The sequence below is a fragment of the Camelina sativa genome, chromosome 11, assembly GCF_000633955.1.
Source record: "Camelina sativa cultivar DH55 chromosome 11, Cs, whole genome shotgun sequence".
Lineage (NCBI taxonomy): Eukaryota > Viridiplantae > Streptophyta > Magnoliopsida > Brassicales > Brassicaceae > Camelina > Camelina sativa.
Window position 1 is genome coordinate 27673358 of NC_025695.1, and position 21889 is coordinate 27695246.

Here is a 21889-nt window from a genome sequence, read left to right on the forward strand (position 1 = left end):
GTCGTAGCTAGGATAGAGTAGTCGATCTTCTGTTCTAATTGTTGAAAGATTGTCTTGTGGGAAGTTCTCAACGACCACTTACACGGGACAACGTCGCGTCTAGCTAGCTACTAGAGCGACAGCTACTTGATGTCGTAGCCTTGGATGGCTCATGCGGGTTATCTTTATGGTTTCCGCATGGGCAGAGGTAAGGAACGGAACAGATTATCGAAGACCCATAGGTGAAGAGTCTAGGGTAGTCGAGTAATCCTTGATTATTCTAGTCGTCTTGTGTCGTTTAGGAGAAAGAGTCTAGAATATCCAAGTTACCCTTGTAGTATTCTAGTCATCTTTGTTCGTCGTGTAGGAATAAAGAGTCTAGGTTACTATAATCTTATAAAGTCTCTCAAATAAATTCAATAGAAAACTCTCTAACATCTCTATAGAAACTTCTCTAACAAGTAACAATTCTTCTAAAACTTTCACTTATTTCCATTCTATGATTTTATTAAACTCATCAAAAAAAATTATGAATTAAAATCCAATAACACCCCTAAGTGTTTTTCTTGTCAATTTGGCATGGAGATGAAGCAGCATAACCCTAAATCTTCAAACAAGTTACGGAGACGACGAGATTCATCGAAACCCTGGTCGGAGCTTCCTTCAGACCGTATGTCGGTCTTGGTACTCCGCTGCGAGACGATGCTTGGCCAAAAAGCAGACCCCTTGGCTGATACTCTTGCCAGACGAAGACGACAAGATCGAAAACCATTGGTGCACGCTGTTCAATCCCGAGGAGAAGGGCAAGCTTTACCGAATGCGAGCTGATGTGTTCGAATTCGCAAACAGTTGTTGTTTAGCAACATGTGGAAACTGGCTCCTTATGGTAGATCATTGGTCTGATCTCTACATTTTGAATCTGTTTACCCACGAGTGGATCTATTTACCTCCGGTGGATTCACAACTTGGTCCGACAAAGGTGGAGCGAACCACCTCGAGAGGTCAATTTTGTATTTCAAACGAAAACGATCAACCTCACCACCGCCCAAGGAAGTTCAAAGGTATTAATATGATTCTGCATTCCCCTGCGTTTTGGATTGACGAGCAAACTAAAGAATATGTTGTTCTATGGGGACTTGGCCATTGGTGTGTGGTTTATTCCAAGAAAGGAGATACGTTCTGGAGTCAGATTCAAACTCCCCCAGATTATTTTGCTGATTATTCTCAGATGGTTTACAAAGATCACAAGCTTTACTACCTCCTCCTAAATGATAGTAGAACTGGTGGTTGTATCAAAATATTCCGCAGGAGACTTTTCACTGTGGTGTTGCTGGCGACCCCTCTCTACTTCATCCAGTAACAACAAGCGATTCATGGCGAATGTGGCGTACAAAACTTGTAGTCACAGTAACCGGAGATGTCCTCAAGGTTGAACAATTGTTCAAGTGCGAACAACTGGTAAGAATCTGGTCCTTCCGCGTCTACAAGGTTTGCTCATCAGATTTCTGTAACAAGCATGATGAAAAAGTTGATTCTTTGGGCGACGAGGCAATGCTTCTTGATCTAGGCATCACTGTCCTCGCTAATGATGACATTGTGGGTTTTAGGAGAAACTCCATCTACTTCAATGATATTTGTTATGAAAAAAACACTACCCAAATTTGTGTCTTTAATCTCGAGACACAGGGGATGGAGGAGACACTCCACATGTTTGTTTGTTCGTCCGAGCAACAACTCGCCAGAGCTCGATGGTTCCTACCAAGTAATTTCAAGCAGACATAATAATTTATCTTGTTTTTTTTTTTTTTTTTTGGTTAATTTGATTAAAACAATCCTCTGCTATAACGTCACAACTGATATGCTGTGCGGTGTGGTTTGGTTAATGATATAATGGTTATGGTGTGGAACATATAATAATGATAATCTATATTGGTTATTTTGAATTAGTATTGTTGATGAGTATTTTGACCCCAGTTTGAAAAGATTATTGTTTGCCCTGTTTATAAATCTCATATATGTCTTGCGCATGTCGTAATTCATGGCTTTCAAATGTGTTGCTGCTGATAAATTTGATTGCGCAAGATCAAACGGTCAATTTGGTCTATAGAGAAATGTGTCTCATAGTAATAACTCAATTTGGTCTTCTACAGAACAAAGAGAATGTCAACAGCGATTGGACTAAGAAGCTTTCGTCTTTTTAAGAGGTTGTTGCGGATAAAAATGAATCATCCATAGTCTAAAGATGAAATGGAGGCAACTACATCGTTAAAACTTAAAATTCAAGAGCCAAATCGAGGCAACTAACATCGTTATAACTTAAAATTAAAGAAAGTAGAAAATGTAAATGTGAGGTAGGACAATGACTAAACTCTTAAGTGTCTCTCACACAATGATTTCATTCCTCCATAGCTTCACCAGCCACTTCTACAATTTCCACTTTCTCCGATAATGGTGTAATTTTGGTGAGTAGAACCTCTGTTTTTACAGAGAAACAAAAACAGCAAGAAGAAGACGAAAAATATCTAATTAAAACCAAACTCAACACTTCAACAATCAGGACAGATACCAGAAACGAAGTGTTGCAACAAGTAGCTTCTTACCAGTTTTCTTGGTGAATGAATAGCCTTTGCTGCTAACATAGGTTCTTGGGTTTGGTTCCATGTAATTCCTCAAGTATTCCTTGTGCCCCTGTCACAAAATCGACTCACACAATAAGTTTCAAATAAAATATATAGGTAATCCAAAGTATTGGTTTTGTAGCGAATCACTTTGGTTTAGCTTAATATATCTGTCAGTCATGAAACAAACAAATATCTAGATAGTACATCTTTTTTATTAAAAGGAGAGGAAGACGGAGTATGACAAACCTTAGTGATCACACAGATATCCACATTGCTACCACTGCCAAGGTCGTTGAATATACCAGAGCATATGGCTTCAGCAACCAACTTGATTCCTTCGTCTCTCTGCAAGATTTGAGTCAAAACGTCAAACATACGGCGAGAAGATATCTACAAAATATAAAGATAAAAATACCTCTGTTTTACTTACAGTTAGACCTTCTTTATATCTTGCTTCAAACACTGACATGGCAGCAAGGGAACCAGAACCCATCGTAGCAAATGGTAGAGTGTCAGTGGAACCGTGAGGGTATATCTTCATTTTAGTCAGAACGTTAGAGATGAATACAAAATGAAAGAACCTGTACTATAATAGCTTTTAACAGTTGAGAACTTTGATCAGGAGTTAGAAACTCACCGTATGAAGATGAGGCCCGGTAATATCAACTCCACCAAGCACAAGAGCAGCTGAGACATGACCTTGATAACTGAATGATACTTGAGAAGTTCAATGACATATGCCTATTTTAGTAAACATAACACGAGTTTCTGGTCATGGTGAAGCAAAAAATACCTGAAAAGATGTTTTTTGAGAAGGGTCAATGCAGTAATGACTCGAGAATCTCGGCCAGTCTGGTATCTGTGCAACCGCAGCTGTGAGCTGACCATATCTGTACAGTGAGATGGTAATCAAATTAACTACGCAGTGGGTTTCATGGAGCAAGTGTTTGTTAACTTCTGGTTTAAAATTAACAGGTATTCAAAGGAATAAACTTGGATCTGGCATAGCAGTATAGAAATATAGTAGGTGAGAATTACCAGTTACTGCTTCAGTGTCAGCAGCAGTTCCTGCACCACAACAGTAAATGTTTGGTGCCATATAGTGAATCTTCTCACAGTTCTTATCAGCCACAATGGGCCCTTCAGTTGCCCGTGTATCAGCTCCAAGTATCACACCATCCTATACAACAAGTAAAGGAAAATCAGCATTGTATATCTTCAGCAATCATCTATTGAGAATCTGAAAGAGAACGTCAAGAACACAGGATCACAACACATCATCGCATGTTTCATACAGTGTTCTAAAGTGTAGAGAAAGGCAAAGAGCCATCAACATGTTGCCACATGATCAAGGGTTTAGAAAGCAACAACACTTTATACTTCCATTTTCCTACCAAACAACTTCACAATAATTAGGGCAATCTAATTTTCAGTAAACGCTGCCACAAGGTACTCAATTTATCCAAAACTTCAATCGAAAAAAATCACTCTTTTGTGGGAAATATCAAAGCAGATAACCTTAAACGCTAACTGTTCAGCTAACTCATTCTTTAACATTTGCATCCTTAGCCCACAATTCTTGAACCTTAGGTCACTTTTTAACTTCCATAACTAAAAGAGAGTACTCACTATCCAACAACACACTACGCTAAACACACAAAAGCTATGAAAGCAAAAATTTTTAGAGAATGTGAGATAAAAGAAACACACAGACCTCAAATATCAACCCAACAATAGTTGTTCCAGTCTTGAGATACGACGGAGCTTTAAGACCCTTCTGTGTTAGCATATCATTCCTTTTGCACAGATCGAAGCTGAACCCACCTTTTGGTGGCAACTCCACGGAAGCCTGCGACATTTTCCGACTCACCACTCTACTAATCAGGGAAAAATCAAATTTATCAGCCCNCCCAAAAAAAAAAAAAAAAAAAAAAAGAGTCTTTAATTAACGAAGTGAAATTTCGAATTCGAGAAGCAAAGCTAGATGATGATGAAACGAAATCAGAAGAACAGATTGGGAAATTAAAAGTCACATACTAACAACAGATTTATGAAAACTCAGTGTGAAGTTAAAAAATTCAAATCAAATTAAAAAAGCTCTGATCGAGATCGTTGGAGGATGGGTTAAATCATCACCGGAATTGAGAAGAGAGAATCGACGAAGACGATACAGCGAGAGAGGGAGGGTGATGTTACCTTAAGACTTGAAGATGTAGCGAGAGGAAGGAAGCTCAGAGGAATCAGAGAAGAAGAAATAGNTTTTTTTTTTTTTTTTTTTTTGCTTTTTTGGACAACCGAGAAGAAGAAATAGTTAACAGAGTTTTCTTCTTCCTCAATTAATCCCCCGTTTGCTTAACCAGTTTTTTTAGGCTATGATACATAAATGGGCCTAATTTTATTAATTGGGCTTTGTTTCTGTCAAAATCAAGCCCATTTCTCTAATGTGGTTAAGTTTTTTTTTTCCTCAATACAGTTTTGAGAATTGTTTACCTAAATAAAATCGTTTTCTTTAGCTTGAAAAAAAAATTTAGTTTGATTTTTGGTTTTAGGACAAGTAACTATATAAAAACAGAAATAAATTAACATATTTAATTGTAGTTAAATTTATTTTTTTGATTGTAAATGTTAAGAGCACTATATATTTGGTTTTATTCGGTTCGATTGCACCAAGTTTAGCATGGTTTTCTTTTTTGAATATTTTTTTTTTCAGTATCCAAAAAATCCTAGTTGGTGTATTGAATTTTGATTACTTTTCTACTTGATAGCTATTCGAGTTCTAAGCTTCATATATATTTTTGCCAATATTTAATAAGCGGTTTTAATTCAACTTTTAACACATCAATACAAACTACTCTACTACATCTAGTTTTAAACCAAGTTTCTCAAATCACAATTTTAATATTTCATTACCTTATATATCTTTGACAGAAAATAAAGTAATACAATATGGAATGTATAACTTGAAACACATGCAAAAGTAGCTGGATGATGGATGCAAAATCAAACAACTGATAATTCTTTTCAGATAACAATTTCAAAGAACAACAACATGAAAACTTGGCAGCAACTAAACTCAAGAAAAAAAAAACTTGGCAGCAAGAACAACATGACCAAATTAAGGGAAAAGCAACAACAATAAAAAAAAAGAAAGAAAAAAAAACCAGAAATACGAGTAAAGAGAGATTTCGAAGAAACCAAACTTAATCATATATTAATTATATGCAATTGAGAGCCGCCTTATTAGCCTTTTTCGAAATCAAAGCACTTTGCATCGCCAAATGCATCTCAATCTGCATCCTCTCTACTTCTCTTTGAGCCTCTAACATTGCAGCTAGCTCTGAGTTCACCGAGCTTTTGCTTCCTCCTCCTTTTTCTTCTTTCTTTGCCTCTTCCTCTTTCTTACATGAGTGTAAATGCGTAGCGTAATCACATTCCTTGCAATAATACGACCAGATATTATCCGGTACAATATCTTCACAAACATCGCATTTGGAATCTAAACCGGGTTGGTTATAAGGAGAACGGTAAAGAAGAGTGAGTGGATGTGCGTGATCTTCACGCTTCACTGTCTCAGGCATTGAAACACATCCGACATGTACGTCGTACTGACAGGCCGAACAGTTGTACGTGAAACTTGACCCATACTCGCCGCAAGCATTACACGTGTACGTTGACTTTGGGGAATAGAGCAAAGTCAAAGTGTGGGATTGGTGAGACTTGTGGTTGGTTTCACGAGGAAGGTCAAAGCATGACTTGTGCAAGAAGTAATCGCAGTCTGCTGACTTTGTGCATTTGAAAGCTGCACCAACCAGATCGAGATCACAACCCGAGCAGATGATTTCGTCTTTCGTTTCGCATTTGTGACCGCGTAGTGGATGGTTGTGACTCGGGTGCCTCACTGTTTGTCGTGAAGACATTGCAAATATTCAATGTTCTTGATTTATTTGAGAGGTTTTGTTTTGTATTTGTGATTGTAATTAGCTTTGGGTTATAATCTATTTATAGCGAAAGATGGAGAAGACTTAATGATAATGGTCTTGGTTTTGAATTTGACTATTATAACAAGTTGTAGTTTATAGTGATTAACTATCTAAGTAGGAGAACAAAGTCATGGTCTATGTACTATGTTACATATAATATATAAGTGTATATCAAGATAGTTCACATTTGGGATTCAAAGTCAAGAGATGCATTATGCATGGAACTATTCCCCGATCTCATTCACGCATCTGAGTTTTGATTAATTAGATGTTATAATTAGCTAATTAGCCAGTTGTAATTTAAGGTATCAAAATATTGGATTATCATGATCAAGTTGATGATGAATACAATAACGCTGACATAATGACGGATGTTAATGTCAACTAATCGCAATCGCAATATAATGCCTTGACTCTAAGGCCCTATCCACCGTCTACTCCTTAATTACAAAATGTTTTTCTGGAATGCATGAATATTAAATATTATAATGTGATTGAATTACAGGTTTACAGTTTTTATAAGAAATGCTAAAAATGGTAAAAGAATCAGTGGAGATAAAAAGACACTGAAAACAAAAAACAACATACAATCAAATAATATGAAAACAGGTTTACCAAAAAAACATCTTATGAAAAAACCAAAATTAGAAATTATTATTTAATTTATTATAGTTAGTGTATATCTTTGTAATTGATTTGATTATGTTACGTTCACAAGTTTGAAATCTTCATGTGGGATGAATCATGAAAAGGATCTGGAATAGAAATGGTCATAATTTACAGTTTTGGAAAAACAATTACTTAAGGAATCCTCGATTGATTGGCCATAGAGATTAGAATCATTGGGAGCAAAAGAATGGAAACTCAAATCATGCAAAAATAACTTGTCACTTTTATGTCATTATTATGTAGAATATTTTGCATGATTCAGACATCATTTTCACCGATGGGTCTTATTGTGTATAAATTGGGAATACTTCAGACAAGGCCTTCACCTACATTACATACGATCAAACTCGGTATCATGTCGCAGGTTGGAGGAAGCAATGGGAAGCTCATGTCAAGGAAAATTCAAATTCCCGCGTTCGACAACTCGGATTTAATCACAAGGTTAAAGAGGACGACTCTTATCGGTAGGGTTATGAATCCTGACGTTCAGAGTGTGGGATCATTAGTTTTGATGATGCCTAGACTCTGGAAACTAGAGGGTCGAGTGGTTGGGAAGGACTTGGGGTTAGGAACGTTCAGGTTCGATTTCGAGAGAGAGGAAGACATTATCGAGGTGATGAAAACGGAACCGTTCAATTTTAATCAATGGATGGTTTCCATTGTAAGGTGGGAACCAATCATACACAAGAACTATCCATCGGCCATCACGTTTTGGGTCAGAATCGTAGGTGTTCCTTTGCGTTTTTCGACCCGTGAGAATTTTCCGGGTATTGGGGAGGAGCTAGGCACGGTACAAGAAGTGGATGAAGAAAACGCGATGGTCAAAGTGACTATCGATATTACTATGCCATTGTGCTTTGAAATATCGATTCAATTTGGAAAGGGTGGTGAGGTGGTGTTGGTGCGGATGGAGTATGAGAAGCTTTTTGGTTACTGTGGTTCTTGTTTTAGTCTTCGTCATGATAAAGAATCTTGCCCACAAAGCGACTTGCACCAACATGTTATGGCGCATGAAGAAACGAACTAAAATAGTTCACATTTGGGATTCAAAGTCAAAGATGCATCAAACTATTCACGGAGATGAGTTTTTATTATGTAATATGTATCTCTAATGAGAAAGCAGGGTATTTAAAGTTTTTAATAAATTTGAGAAATAAAAACCTTTGATTAAAAAGTATAATGTTTGTTTGACAATTATCTTCTTTTCTTTTTGAACTATATGAAGTAACTATATCCTCTATCTGTACTGAAACAATGAAGGATTGTCTCATAAAACAATTCTCAAAAGAAACTAACAAAGAAAATTTCACTTTAATTTGTGTCTATTAAAATGAATATTATTTATTTTCGAGTGCACAAAAATAAAATATAAAAAACAAATCTTGAATTACGTTTGGTCTTTCCGTTTGATAAAATATTTAAAATAAGATCAGAAATTACAATTTAAAAAAAAAAGAAAGAAGATGTATTTTTTCTCTCGTAAACCAACCGTCTTTCTCTCTCCCAAGCGATTTGCCACCGATCGAAGACACCTTATCAATCGTTTTGGCCGGCGTCGGTCTCTCCGACGTCGGCCACCGTCGTCCTCTCTGTTTTTTTTATAACTTCTAGTTTCTATTGATATTATGGCAAATCGTTTGTTTCACATATATGCATTTTGCCATATCATAATGGTGGTGATCAAAGTTATCCATCTAACGGCCCATATCATATTAGGAACTTGTTTTTGTTTCAGTTCATGATTTGGTTGGCCTATCAATTCAATCTGTTTTCACCGATGGTTTTGACATCTCCATCCCACCAATGTTTTTCGCCTTGTGTTATGTCGATTCATTCGAATCGTAAAGTATTTGTTTCTGGTGGTCTCATTCACTGGTGTCATCTCCGGTTTGTAACCGATGAATCTACTCCTAACTTATGGTTTGGAGAAGTCATTTGGGTATTCGATCCGGGGATCAAGAGGGAATTTTTTACGATTGAAGGAATTGGCTTATGTGATAACTTCCTCGGTCTAGGAAGGCGACTCAATGATGGTGATGTTCACGCTGTCCTTCGATGTTTTATGGAAAAAGAATTCATGGCCACTAAGCGACAACGATGGATAGGGCATGACAAAAGACATGATCCAAAATCATTTCAAACAACATATCAGTGTATTCTTTTAATCAAAATAATGCAGAAAGCATTTGGGAGTTTCATCTATCAGATGTTAGCCTTTTACAAGTATACGAAGAGAGGACTTAACAGATTATGTTTGTTGCCAGTGAGGCTTCTGTTTGGAAAGCATGGTCACTTCCACTTCTTCATCGAAATTGTGTTCAATTTCCTTTGTTTGGTCCAATGGTTGTATTTGATGTTTTTGTGTATCATGTATCTTGTAACACATTTACAATCTAATATAATTGATTTGTCGTTAAATAAAAGAAAAAAAAAAAAGAAAGAAAGAAATAACCACCAAACAATTGAGGTGACCCTCACGGGAATTTATTAGCGAGATCTCTCTCTCTCTGACTCTCTCACTCGACTCACTTTGAAAACCCTAAAACTCACGAGCTATCCTTCGCCGCTGGATCCTCATATGCGTTTGGTCAGATTCTATCTCTCGGCTCTTCTCTCTTTAATCTAGTCTTTTTGCGAGGTATATGAATTGGCTTCACACGTTTTACTTGCTTTTTTGAATCTTTTTGTTAATGTTGATGATGAGGTTCTTTCCAATGTTGATTAGTATCTCTCTCTATCTTTGACTAGATCAAGCTCATGGCGTCCGACGACGACGACTCAGATATAGTTCGACTTCCCGCGTTTGACAACTCAGATTTAATCACAACGTTAAAGAGGACGACGCTCATCGGTAGAATTATGAACCCCGAGGTTCAGAATGTTGACTCACTCGTTATGACGTTACCCAGACTCTGGAAACTAGAGGACCGAGTGAAAGGGATGGGCTTGGGATCAGGAACGTTCAGGTTTGATTTTGAGAGAGAAGATCTTCTGGAGGTGATGACGATGGAGCCTTTCAATTTCAATCACTGGATGGTTTCGATTGTACGCTGGGAACCCATTATACACAAGGACTACCCGTCGGCCATCACATTTTGGGTCAGGATTGTTGGTCTTCCTCAGGATCTCTGGACTGATCAGAATTTCCGGATTATTGGGGATCAGCTGGGCACTGTTCAAGAAGTTGATGAAGAGAACGCGATGGTCAACATGACTATCGATAGTACTATGCCATTGTGCTTCGAAATGCCGGTTCAGTTTGAAACGGGTGGTGAGGATGTGCTGGTGAAGATGGAGTACGAGAAGCTTTCCGGTTACTGTGATTCTTGTTTCAGCCTTCGCCATGATGAAGAATCTTGCCCAGAACGAGACTGGCGCAACCATGAAGAGAATGACTTGCGTCAATCGGACTAAGATGGTTCACATTTGGGATTCTAAGTCAAGTGATGCATGCATATATTTTCCGATCTCATTCACCCATTTTTCTATGTATTTCTAATGAGAAAGTAGAGTATTTATCAATGAATTTGAGAAAACACACCCTTAAAGTAGAATATGTGTCTGCTAATTTGTGAAAAATACAGTATCTTTTGGATCATAAATTCTAACTCCTTCACATTGTATTAAAGTATTTGGACTGCATCAAAATGTAGAAAGCACAGGTAGTAAAAAACTAAAACTCCAGATTGCAAACTACAATCTTGCAGTTTCTTTGTTAATCCTCAAAGGTCAAAACAATAGACCCAATATCTTTTTTCTTTCCTGTAATCCATGTACTAAACAAAACCGGTTGGATCTTTCTAGTCAAAATTACCATGTTTATCTCCTTCTCCTTTCCTAATATACTCACAAATTGAGACAAGGATTTAAGGATTTATGTACCTGTACCTGTACTATCTAGCTAGCAAGTTTCCGCGCACTCTCGATTGCGGCGACACAGTAATGCAATCTCCAGAGCAAAATGTTGTCCTGAAATAGACATTTGTTTTGAACAGTGTTATAGTTTTCCATATGATGTATTGGACAGGGAATCTATGTCACGAAAGATTTCCTAATGCCTTACTTCCTCCTCCATGTTGACGGTAACATCATCAGGCATTTCTCTCCCCAAAGCTACATAGTGGTTTTTGATTATTTCAGCAACGCGTTCAAGATTTGGTCCAGGTAGCTCCTTGATTGATTTCTGAAGTTTTCGCTTCTCTCCACGGCTCATAGGTCTGTTGATAAGACTTAACAAACAAACACATAAGTAACAGTTGAAAGAAGATTGTCTAACTATACATATGGAGACACGAGACAGAAAGATAAGAAACTATATATTATACCTGCATGTGGTGACCACGTTGTCAAGTAGTTTCTCAAGTTGCTGCTGCGTATCGTTCAGCTATTCAAAGCAGAGATCAAAGCATGACATTAGAGATGTTTCGGGAGCTTGAAATTGTTAATCGAAGAAGAAATTTTCGTAGAGAATTACTCTGTAAAGAAGATCACTTGAATGTTTGCTCACTATTTCCTTGACAAGATCAGGATCAGACTTCATAAGTAATTGTAAATCATCCTCCACCTAAGGAAAGAAATGTGAGGAAAAAAAAGGGTTTAATAAAACATCTATCAGGCGAAGAATTCAAGAACCATATTATCTCACTTCTTTAAACGTAGGATCCTCAGGAATCGCAGACTCTGTTGGTGAGATTGACGGTTTCTTGTTACTCAATTGAGACATCAGATGCATCGATTCAACACGCGACTGCATCTGCAAACGAATTGTGTAATTAACACTAATGTCTCTTAATTAAAAGCTAAAGCTAAAGCATCGTCATCAAACCAAATATGATTTCAAGAATGAGTAAGTGTACCTCCTCAACCTCTGGAATGGAATCCCACACGCACTGCCTTAACAAGGCATTCAACTTCTCGTTTTTGAGATCTGACAACTCAGCTCCTATAGTTTCAGTAGAAGACTTGTGAGTAGCCACATGTTTATGATGAGAGATCTTCTCTTCTTGAGACAAGAGGTCTTCTACTTGAGCTCTAAAGTAGCCAAAAAAGTCTTGTCCAGTTCTGCTGCTCTCCAATGAAGGAGGCGTCGTTTCTTCTGCTCTTCTTTTAGTCATAGCTGTTGACAGTTGGGGAGAAATAACAAATAGAACTCAGATACAAGCCACATTTAGAAGAAAAAAAAAGAAAAGCAAACTCATAATGTCGAGAAAGGTTGAACAATACTAACACTAAACCTACATTGTCTCTGTGTATAATAGAAAAATAAGCACACAAATCTTCCCTTAAAAAAAAACCCAATTTCAGATAAAACCACAATCTTGGTTCTGAGATCAACAAGATCAGTTCAAAATATATGATAATTCAAAGCCTAAAACAAAACCTAAGCCCTAAGGGATGAACACAAACACCATGAAAGACTGGAAAATTCCAAATTCTAAGCCCTAAGGTTGAAAAAGAAGCCCAGAAAGCCTAATGCAGCAAGATTTGTGACCATAACATAAGAACATGCAAAGCGATTACGATTTGGTTCACTATTCATCCATCAATTTCACAGATGTAAAAACACACTATGATTTCGAAAGATTAATGAAACTTTTATCACAGAGACCTGCAAAAAAAAANAAAAAAAAAAAAAAAAAAAAAAAAAAACTCGAAAGAAATCGAATCCACCATGAACACAAACAGAGAAAGATAGGAATCGTTTCCTATAGGAGCGGAGCATCGGCGTAACTACACTAGGTTAGGTCCAAGAAAACGAGACGAGACGAGCGATTTCAAAACCCCAACATTGTCAAATTAGCGAGGTTTACTTTCTAGATGCTGAAGAAGAAATGGAAGAGCGAGTTGAAAAAAAACACTCACTGACTTTGAAATCGGAGAAGTCGCCGGAGATTTAGAATCATGCACCAGAGAGGAAAATGAAACAGTGAAGGGGGAACCAAAGTTCCAACGGAATCTTTCTCCCAATCTCGGTGATCTTTTTATTCTTTTTAGCTGCGGGTTTTAAACTGTATGCCGTTTCATGACTGATGGTAAAGAAACTACACGCCGTCTTTGGTGTAGACGCGCACATCACACTCACACACACGTGTCCAACTAGATATATTATTGGGAAGTAAAATTAAACAAGTGTAGAGAGAAATATTCAAAAACATAGAATTATGATAATTAATGATGACTTTAAAAATAAAATAGAACAATAAAACGACCAAACAAAAAACAAAAAATAAGAACAAAAAAAAGTAAGAAGAACAAAATAAGTAAAACATAAGAATAAAATAATAACAAGCAAATTAAACAAAAAAATGTTTAGGTTTGAATTTTAAGAGCTTAAAATAATTTACATGATTATGAAGTACACAAAAAAAAAAATTAGATGATTCTCTGTGGAAGCTCAAAGTTGCTGATATCGAAAACACTATCTCCCGCGTTTGTGAGCTGGTAGTCTAACTATACATGTTCACTATTTGGCTGATGTACGTAGCATCTTGTTTCAATTTCTTTGTTGTAAGTTGTGACTGGTGACCACTATATGATTATTTTTGTCTTAGGTACTTCCACTGGCCAGTGGCCAAGAGTGAAGAGCTTCGTACAAGGGCCAAGGGGTTAAAAGCTCTATGGAAGATCTTCCTGGTAAATTCTGTTTTCATTCCCTTCTTAGCCAGAATATAGTATTATATTGTTTTTGAAAATTATTCTATAAATTTAGGTGATTATGACTTCAGAAAATCAGTTTATATCTAAGTTATAGCTTTAGATGAATCCAAAGACTTCAAATAATTGTGTCTTGCTCCTCTTTTTTCCTTGCTAATGAAGCATCCAATATCCTGAAATTATAGCTATAACTTATAATTTAAAAATTCGGAAACTTGGTAACTGAGTCAACTATGTCCAAGAAGGCCATTGTATAACAAAATCCATTTAAAATTATTAAGTCCATAAGAAACTTCAAATTGAACTCAAATTCTAACTTCCAAAATAGTCAATGTGGAAACATTCAATTTCTTGATAGACAAAAACCGGTACTTGTGCTTACATCATTGAACACATATACGAATGAGCTCCGTGGTATGGATTCGACCCTCACTAGAAGGTTCACTCACTAGTAAACTGTCGCACACAAAACAAAAAGTTAACTTCTCTACATCAATTCATCAAATCTATGAAGATGAATGGACAACCAATAAGATATATCAAGCTTTGTGCTCGCGGTAATGGACAAATGCTTCAGGCTGAAGGCGACCAGTGCAGATTTGGTGAACCGTTGAAAAGAGCGGAAACGTCTCCACCCATCCACAGTGGTTCAACACCTCGTAGACCTCTCTTGCTGTTGATACCCCCTTTAATAAGCAAAATCAGACATAGACACAGAGAATTTAGGACTAGAATCATCACAAGCAGAACGAAAGATTAAACAGACATAACTAAGAGTATAGGCTCTTCATAAATTTTCTCTATATATTTTGGTGGTCTACCTGTAGCTTTTGCCCTTGTAGCATCTCTGCTTCAAGCTCATCAAAAGACCTGTGACATTTACACCACACAGCCATCAAAACACTAACTCTTAGTTATGTGAACTGAAGATCAATTTGATTACGAAAGTCAATACCTTTTTCCTCCGCTTTTTGCAAATGCTTCCGCAACTCTTCGGTTTCTTCCTCCTACTGTAATAGTCAGAAAAAGAAGAGTCAAAATGAAATCACTGTAATAAACAAAAAGGGCGAAACTAACTCAGGTTTTATTCAGTTCTTACAGCAAGTTGTTATGACATCTGCTACACCACAGCTCTCGAAGAAAGTACTGTCTTTAACAGATGGAAACAGAAGCTTTGAGAGCGCTTTCATCTCTCTTAAACCAATCCTCATGATTGCAGCCTAAAAAAGATTTAAAAGTAAATAGCTTGAGATCTCTAGAAACTAGGTATGTCTATTAAAAAACTTCATTTTAACTTACCTTTGTGTTATTACCCATTTCCAAACCGTCAACGAAACCCGCTGCAATAGCCACTACATTCTTCAATGTCCCACACAATTCTACTCCTTCCACATCCTGAACCTGTTTTTAACACAAGCTTCTTGATATGAGGATTTTTTTCCCCCTAGATGGTAACGACTTAGCCATTTAACAACCAGGAACAAAACTATAAGAAGTATCAAGACTTCTTACCGGTGTGACCATAAAATACGGGGTACTAAACAACTGAACCCATGTGTCTGCTATTTCTCTACTCTCTCTATATCCAACTGTTGCTTCACTAAACTTCTCCACAGCTATCTGTATTACATTATTAGCCAGAGAAATGTAAAAACAGAAGAAATTACCCAAAGTAGTGAAACTGGATCATGTAAAAAACCTCGTTTGCAATGTTTGCGCCCATAAGAACACAACAATTGATACCAAGTTGTTTGGAGATGAGACTTGAGATCATACAAGGACCTTCCTTCTTCACTTCCATTCCCTTAACAAGAGATATAGCCTCAACATCTCCTGTGATCTTTCCATCTAGTTTCTTACATATACCATCCATGAACTGATGCGGTGTAATAAAAACCAACATGTTTGCTTCCTTCACTGCATCATCAGTGAAACCCATCAATTTCAAGAATCTAATCCAGATCAATGTACAGGAGAAAGATTTCATAAGTGAGAGTCACAAACCTGCATTTAGAAGGTCAGGATCCGCAACAACATTTCTTCCTAGCTTAATCCCAGGAAGGTACTTGACATTTTCCTACTCAAGAAACCAATATAAAACAATGTTTCAAAGCATTGAAAAATCAATCTATATCAAAACCATCCATCTGATCTTACATTGGTCTTGTTGATTACATCAGTGAGCTTCTCACCATTTGGTAGAACCTCCTCAAACACCCACATCCTCACTTCATCTGAAATTAAAGGGGGTTTCAATCAAAAGATTCATTACAAACCTTTAAAGCGTACATTACAAACCCATTTCTTCTTCAACCATATAAAAACTTGAACAATGCTCAACATGAAAGTACAAAACTTTAGCCCAAATTTTAAATTTTTAACACTTGTCCTCGAATATAAAAACAAGCATTGAAGATGATAATGACACGAACCCTATTCATCGTATCCTATATATAAGAGAAAGGCCACATCAAATTTTCGATTTTGATCATTGGCATTGAATCAAGGAGGAGCGTCAGAGAGACGTTACCATGGAAAGAAGGAAGCTTGAGGGCATTAGAAGCAATGAGCTTAGCAGCAACACTTCCCCAATTGCCACTACCAACGACCGTAACCTTAGATTTCAAATCATCATTACATTCGCCATTGCCTTGTCGGGATTTCTCGGGAGCAGGAGACATAGCGGGAGAGAGAGAGGAGGAGAAACGAGAGGAAGGAAGAGAAGGAGAAGGAGAAGGGGAACGTGAAAGGGAGAAGATAGAAGAGAAGAAGAATGATCGGAGTCGCATGGAAGAAGGAGATTTGAAAGGGGACACGTTGAGAGAGAGAGAATGGTACGTGGAGGAGTAATGTCTTCATCAATTCTATAAGCCGCCATGTTTGGATGGTTGGATCTTGATTCTTGGCGATTTGGTCTATGTTCCTTCTACTTCCTGATCCTCTTTTTTTTTTCCTTTTAAATTTTTTTAATGTCTTCCAAAAATATTTAATGAAATTAATCTGTTTACCCAAAAAAAAAATATTTTTTGGTAATGATTAATGAGTTTTTCATAAGTCAATTTGTAACGTAAAATAAAATTCTTTAATGAAAACGTTTAGGGGATGTTATTTTTTTTATAACAACTCGTTTAGGAGATGTTATTGGTTTGTCATTTAAATACTGTTTTAATGATTTTAAATGTTTACTTACAATACGTTATTATTCAATCATAATTTATAAAATTCTATTAAAATTTGAGAATTTATTAGAAATACCTTTGTTTGAAATACCCATTTTCAAAAATACCATTTTTGAACATTTTCATTTTTGTTCTATTTTATACAATTACAATATGTTAAATTAATTTTTAAATTTTTTATTTAGTTTTGGGTTCTCTAATTTATATTTAGGATATACAGTAAAACCTCTATAAATTAATAATGTCGGGACCACAATATTTTATTAATTTAGAGAGGTTTTAATTTATCGATAAATTAATAATTATTAATTTATCGATAAATTAATAAAATATTAATTTATGAAGAGATTTTTTCATTTCCATAATTTTGAATATTTTTAATTAAAAATAAGATACTTTTGTTATAATTCACATTTTTATAGGATTTTCTTAATTTATAATTTCGATTATCGTAATATTATTGATGTCAATAGTTTAGTAAATTATCCAGGTGAAAATAATAAATGTTTAGAAATTCAGAGTTTAGAAGAAATTGTTGCTACTATCTTTTATGATAAGTCTGAAAAGATATTGCAGTATCTTTAGAACTATTTACACGTAAAGAAGCAACTATCGCGTGTAGGACGCTCCATAATTTTTGGATGCAATTTGAAAAAACAACACAAAATTTTGATGCAATGAGAAAGATTATAGAGGGGCTCTAATGCAAATTCAAGAATAGTCAAACACCAACAGTGCCATATTTCAGATATGTATATATATGTATATATATATATATAAATATTTAATTTATATCATTATAAATTATGGTATTGATGGAACCATATTTTTACATAGAATTTCAAAAAAAAAGTATTATCTTATTATTTTATCGAATTGTGTCATTTTTTACACCGGCCCAACTCGGGACTGGAAAATTTTATTAATTTATAGCGAGTATTAATTTATAGAGGTTCTACTGTAGTTTTTAGGGGTGGGATTTAGTATTTGGGGTTTAGGATTTAGAATTTAGTCATTTTATATATTAAAAATGAGTATTTTTGAAAATTGACACTATGTAAAGGTATTTTTGAAAAGCGATATAGAAAAAAAAGTATTTTTGAAAATCTCCCTTAAAGTTTTGATGTTATTCGTTTTTGATTTGTAAAAAAATATTTAAAATCTAGAATTGTTGAATTTATAAGTCAATAAAATCATTAAAAGTTTTGTGTTATCCGGATAATTTTTGACACTTTTATTCATTAACTAAATTATTATGTTATTGGTTTATAATTTTTGACACTTTTATTTATTAAAAAAATAGTGAAAAGTATCATCAAAACAAAATAAATTGTTTTGAAAATCTNAAAAAAAAAAAAAAAAAAAAAAAAAAAAAAAAAAAAAAAAAAACTCTCTAGCAATCGGCTCGCCTAATAAGTAATAACAACCCACAATTCAAAGTTGTTAAAAAGTCATTAACAACCCATAATTCAAAGTTGTCAAGAAACAAAAGCAAACGCTAAAAAAATATTAAACCATATTCTAAAACTGTGAAACAGTATAACATATAACAACTTTAGATAACAGCCTATATGATTCAATTTTAGATAACACAACAAAAACACACAAAGAACAAACAAACAAACACCTCGTTTTAATTACCGAACATACCATAGTCTAGCTATTAGGCTTAAATTCCCAATTTATTTCCCTTTTCTTTTTACATTCATCCTCCTCAATTTTTTTCGTTGATCTCTCTCTTTCCCTCTTAATCTCCAACATAATCGTTCATAGCCCCCAAAAAAAAAAAATTGTGCCATTTACATATATACTAAATAACCACAAGATCCATTATTAAATTAGAAAGACATCGATTTATACACAGAGAGATATGTATATGGCTCGACGACATTTATCTTTTGCAATTCTTCTCATAGGTCTTGCTCTAGCCGGTGGAGCTCATGCTGCCGGTTCATCTTCACCTTCTCCACCGGCGACGTCGTCAAATACCACAGAAAAATCTCCTCCCACGACTCTCGAATGGTTTAACTCAACGACGAGCGGTCAAGATTACTCGGACTACGAAGTCCCGATGGATTTAGCGCCGGATGGAGTTGAAGTCGTGGAAGATTACGTGCCAATTAGCGTAAACGAAAGTAACGATGATGATCAGCTTGCTCAACCTGAAGGTGACTCAGATAAGAAAACAAATCAGCCTAAGGACTCAGATTCTTCTTCTTCTTCTTCTTATTCTTCTTATTCTTCCTCCTTCGCCGTCTTTATTGTTGCTGCTGGATTGTTTTTGTTTTGAGGTTTGATATAAATTATATAAACCCGATGTTGTTTCGGCTCCTAATCCGTTAATTGTATATGCATGCTCATGCAACGTAAATTTAATTGAGTTTTTTTTTCTTTAGGTATGGCGGCGTTGATCGATCAACTACGTAAGTATATTACGGCATGTAACACAATAGAACTGCGTTTGATTAGTTGAAAAAAACAAAAAAAACTTCGATTAGAGATGTGTACCCGAATCAATTTACACTTGCATAATATTATGCAATATTATATTAAACTGAGAAATCCCAATCATATCGTTTTGATCATATGAGATGCTAGAAAGAAAAAAACTATTTAGAATTTGATTAATTATTATAGACAAGACTACGATTATTATGGTTATTTTGCTCTACTCAGCTTATTCTGTTAATTAGTTGACACTTAAACGCTTTATTACACAACTCATCAGTCATTCCAATATCACCGTTTGGATCATAATAGTTTCTTATTTTATCATTCCCTTTAATTTATTTTTTATTTTATACTAGGTTAGACCCGCGCTATGCCGCGGGATTGGATTTTTTTTTTCAATATCATAATTTAATATATGTTATTTAAAATTAATTTTTATAAATTTATGCTGTTTGAAATCAAATTTCATAAACTTTTGATAATTTCAATGGTGACTTTGTTTTTTTTGTTATTATTAGATACTTGAATTTTTTATTTCATAAAGTTAGTTGTTGAATATATTTTAATTTTATTACCCTAAATATAAGTTTAGAGATTTTAAACCCTTAGTTCTTGATTTGTTTCTCACTCACAAACCCTCAAAAATAGTAAGATAGATTACTCTTTGATGTCTACATTTGTAAATTTTCTTGATAGATCTTAGTACTTTAAGTTTAGCCATTTCAACATTTGACTCCTTAATCTCACATAATTTATCTCTTACAACATATTACATATTTATACTTGTTCTTGTCACTTAGTTTATTTATTTATTTTTGTTAATATTAATTCTGTAAATAAAAATTGCAAACATAAATACACAATTACATAAAATTATTCAAAAATTGTAGAGTTAAATAAAGAATTACAATTATTTAACAGAAAAGTGAAATAAACATAAACTCAAAACCCCAAACCTTACAATACAAAAACCCAAACTAAACTAAACCAACCAAAGAAGATGACTGATTCAAATCAAAATCAAACAAACAAAACACAAAAGACCAACCAACCAACACTTACATATGTGTTAAGCTGACGGATAAAACTCGAGAAGTTATTGTGCTTGAAGAATCTCGGAAGAAGGTCTCTAGAAAAGTCCAGTGGATTCCAAACGGTGAAACTCTTGTTGCTCTGACTCCACGAGACGATTGAATCCGATGAAGAATCATCAACCATCTCATATGTTTTTGTAAGAAAAGGTGGGAGTGAGCTTGATGAACCTCCATGATTACTCTCATCCATCTCTAAAACACTTTCAAAATCTTTAAACACTTTCAACTCCGTGATTCAATCTACTGCCACAAAAAGCTATACAAATCACACTCAAAAAAAGCAGAGCAAGAGAGTCTTTACATCAACTATAAGTTCAAGAACCAAAAGATAAAAGCTTTTCATGTCAATAACTTTAGTACACAGAAACTACAGTTAAGGACTCAAAGAACTCTCACTGATTTCGATCAAAACTGGATAAGATTCAAAACCCAAAATTCCCTTAAAAAAAGAAAGCTTCCAACTTGAAACAAAAACCCCAAAACCTCACCACTGTTTCTCAAAATGAAGCTAAAAGCTTCTAAAAAACCCTTAAAACCATAAACCCCTTTCAACGAATCTATNCTCCATGATTACTCTCATCCATCTCTAAAACACTTTCAAAATCTTTAAACACTTTCAACTCCGTGATTCAATCTACTGCCACAAAAAGCTATACAAATCACACTCAAAAAAAGCAGAGCAAGAGAGTCTTTACATCAACTATAAGTTCAAGAACCAAAAGATAAAAGCTTTTCATGTCAATAACTTTAGTACACAGAAACTACAGTTAAGGACTCAAAGAACTCTCACTGATTTCGATCAAAACTGGATAAGATTCAAAACCCAAAATTCCCTTAAAAAAAGAAAGCTTCCAACTTGAAACAAAAACCCCAAAACCTCACCACTGTTTCTCAAAATGAAGCTAAAAGCTTCTAAAAAACCCTTAAAACCATAAACCCCTTTCAACGAATCTATAAACCCTTTTAACATTAAAATCTCACTTAATCAGAGAAATAAAAAAAAGGAACAACCTTTATATTGCTTCTGGAACCCTCTCTGCTTCTCGAACACAAAGAAAGAAAGAAAAAAGCTTCTCGACTTGTGTGGGTATTTAAGTAAATTAAACAGAGAATATCAAACAGAAACGATTTGTCTTCTTATGTGTACCTCTCTCCCTACCATTATTGCTGCTAAAATATCAAAGTTATCTGTGGAGAGAAAACCGTAGCTTGTAAACCAGATGGATAGAAAGTTATTTTTCCTTTTCTCCTAAAGTTATTTT

At 35.2% G+C, this 21889-nt stretch overlaps 7 protein-coding genes and 1 long non-coding RNA gene across 15 annotated transcripts in view; 3 read left to right on the plus strand and 5 right to left on the minus strand.

Annotated features, from left to right (window-relative positions):
• Positions 797–1761, plus strand: LOC104728408 (probable F-box protein At4g22165). The gene is made up of 2 exons (XM_010447386.1): positions 797–1210; positions 1288–1761. Exons 1-2 carry the CDS (start codon positions 797–799, stop codon positions 1759–1761), a joined length of 888 nt encoding a protein of 295 aa, XP_010445688.1.
• On the minus strand, positions 2193–4899 carry LOC104724420 (proteasome subunit beta type-7-B-like). Of its 2 annotated transcripts, none has more exons than XM_010442906.1 (9): positions 4797–4899; positions 4315–4474; positions 3639–3780; positions 3394–3490; positions 3238–3307; positions 3031–3135; positions 2847–2945; positions 2580–2667; positions 2193–2454 (listed from the first exon to the last, which is right to left on the minus strand). In XM_010442906.1, the coding sequence occupies exons 2-9, from the start codon at positions 4456–4458 to the stop codon at positions 2375–2377; spliced, it is 825 nt and encodes a 274-aa protein (XP_010441208.1). In that variant the 5' UTR covers positions 4459–4474; positions 4797–4899; the 3' UTR covers positions 2193–2374. The 2 variants fall into 2 exon arrangements, with proteins under 2 accessions (XP_010441208.1, XP_010441209.1); XM_010442907.1 differs by having other exon boundaries at positions 4315–4477.
• LOC104724421 lies at positions 5601–6556 on the minus strand. The gene has a single exon (XM_010442908.1). It carries the CDS (start codon positions 6515–6517, stop codon positions 5816–5818), a length of 702 nt encoding a protein of 233 aa, XP_010441210.1. The 5' UTR covers positions 6518–6556; the 3' UTR covers positions 5601–5815.
• Positions 9671–10865, plus strand: LOC104724422 (uncharacterized protein At4g02000-like). Of its 2 annotated transcripts, none has more exons than XM_010442911.2 (2): positions 9671–9887; positions 9998–10865. In XM_010442911.2, the coding sequence occupies exon 2, from the start codon at positions 10007–10009 to the stop codon at positions 10661–10663; it is 657 nt and encodes a 218-aa protein (XP_010441213.1). In that variant the 5' UTR covers positions 9671–9887; positions 9998–10006; the 3' UTR covers positions 10664–10865. The 2 variants fall into 2 exon arrangements, with proteins under 2 accessions (XP_010441213.1, XP_010441211.1); XM_010442909.2 differs by having other exon boundaries at positions 9671–9836.
• LOC104728410 lies at positions 10550–13220 on the minus strand. 5 transcript variants are annotated; one of them, XM_019231602.1, is made up of 8 exons: positions 13116–13220; positions 12106–12365; positions 11895–12002; positions 11724–11813; positions 11575–11633; positions 11313–11478; positions 11132–11218; positions 10550–10620 (listed from the first exon to the last, which is right to left on the minus strand). In XM_019231602.1, exons 1-7 carry the CDS (start codon positions 13150–13152, stop codon positions 11147–11149), a joined length of 792 nt encoding a protein of 263 aa, XP_019087147.1. In that variant the 5' UTR covers positions 13153–13220; the 3' UTR covers positions 10550–10620; positions 11132–11146. The 5 variants fall into 5 exon arrangements, with proteins under 5 accessions (XP_019087147.1, XP_019087149.1, XP_019087148.1 ...); XM_019231604.1 differs by having other exon boundaries at positions 11313–11466; positions 13116–13219; XM_019231603.1 differs by lacking the exon at positions 10550–10620 and having other exon boundaries at positions 10918–11218; positions 11313–11466; positions 13116–13219.
• On the minus strand, positions 14229–16825 carry LOC104724423 (glycerol-3-phosphate dehydrogenase [NAD(+)] 1, chloroplastic). The gene is made up of 10 exons (XM_010442912.2): positions 16434–16825; positions 16061–16137; positions 15908–15980; positions 15603–15820; positions 15416–15523; positions 15203–15304; positions 15003–15123; positions 14859–14913; positions 14725–14773; positions 14229–14589 (listed from the first exon to the last, which is right to left on the minus strand). The coding sequence occupies exons 1-10, from the start codon at positions 16690–16692 to the stop codon at positions 14443–14445; spliced, it is 1209 nt and encodes a 402-aa protein (XP_010441214.1). The 5' UTR covers positions 16693–16825; the 3' UTR covers positions 14229–14442.
• LOC104724424 lies at positions 18959–19372 on the plus strand. Its single transcript, XM_010442913.1, has one exon. The coding sequence runs from the start codon at positions 18959–18961 to the stop codon at positions 19370–19372; it is 414 nt and encodes a 137-aa protein (XP_010441215.1).
• The window catches only part of LOC104724425, a 4093-nt gene continuing 3393 nt past the window's right edge, over positions 21190–21889 (minus strand). The window contains exon 6 of one of the 2 annotated variants that reach the window (XR_002033821.1): positions 21190–21261. This is a non-coding gene — a long non-coding RNA (uncharacterized LOC104724425). Of the gene's footprint in view, positions 21265–21889 lie in introns of both variants that reach the window. The other variant, XR_002033823.1, reaches the window with a different exon arrangement.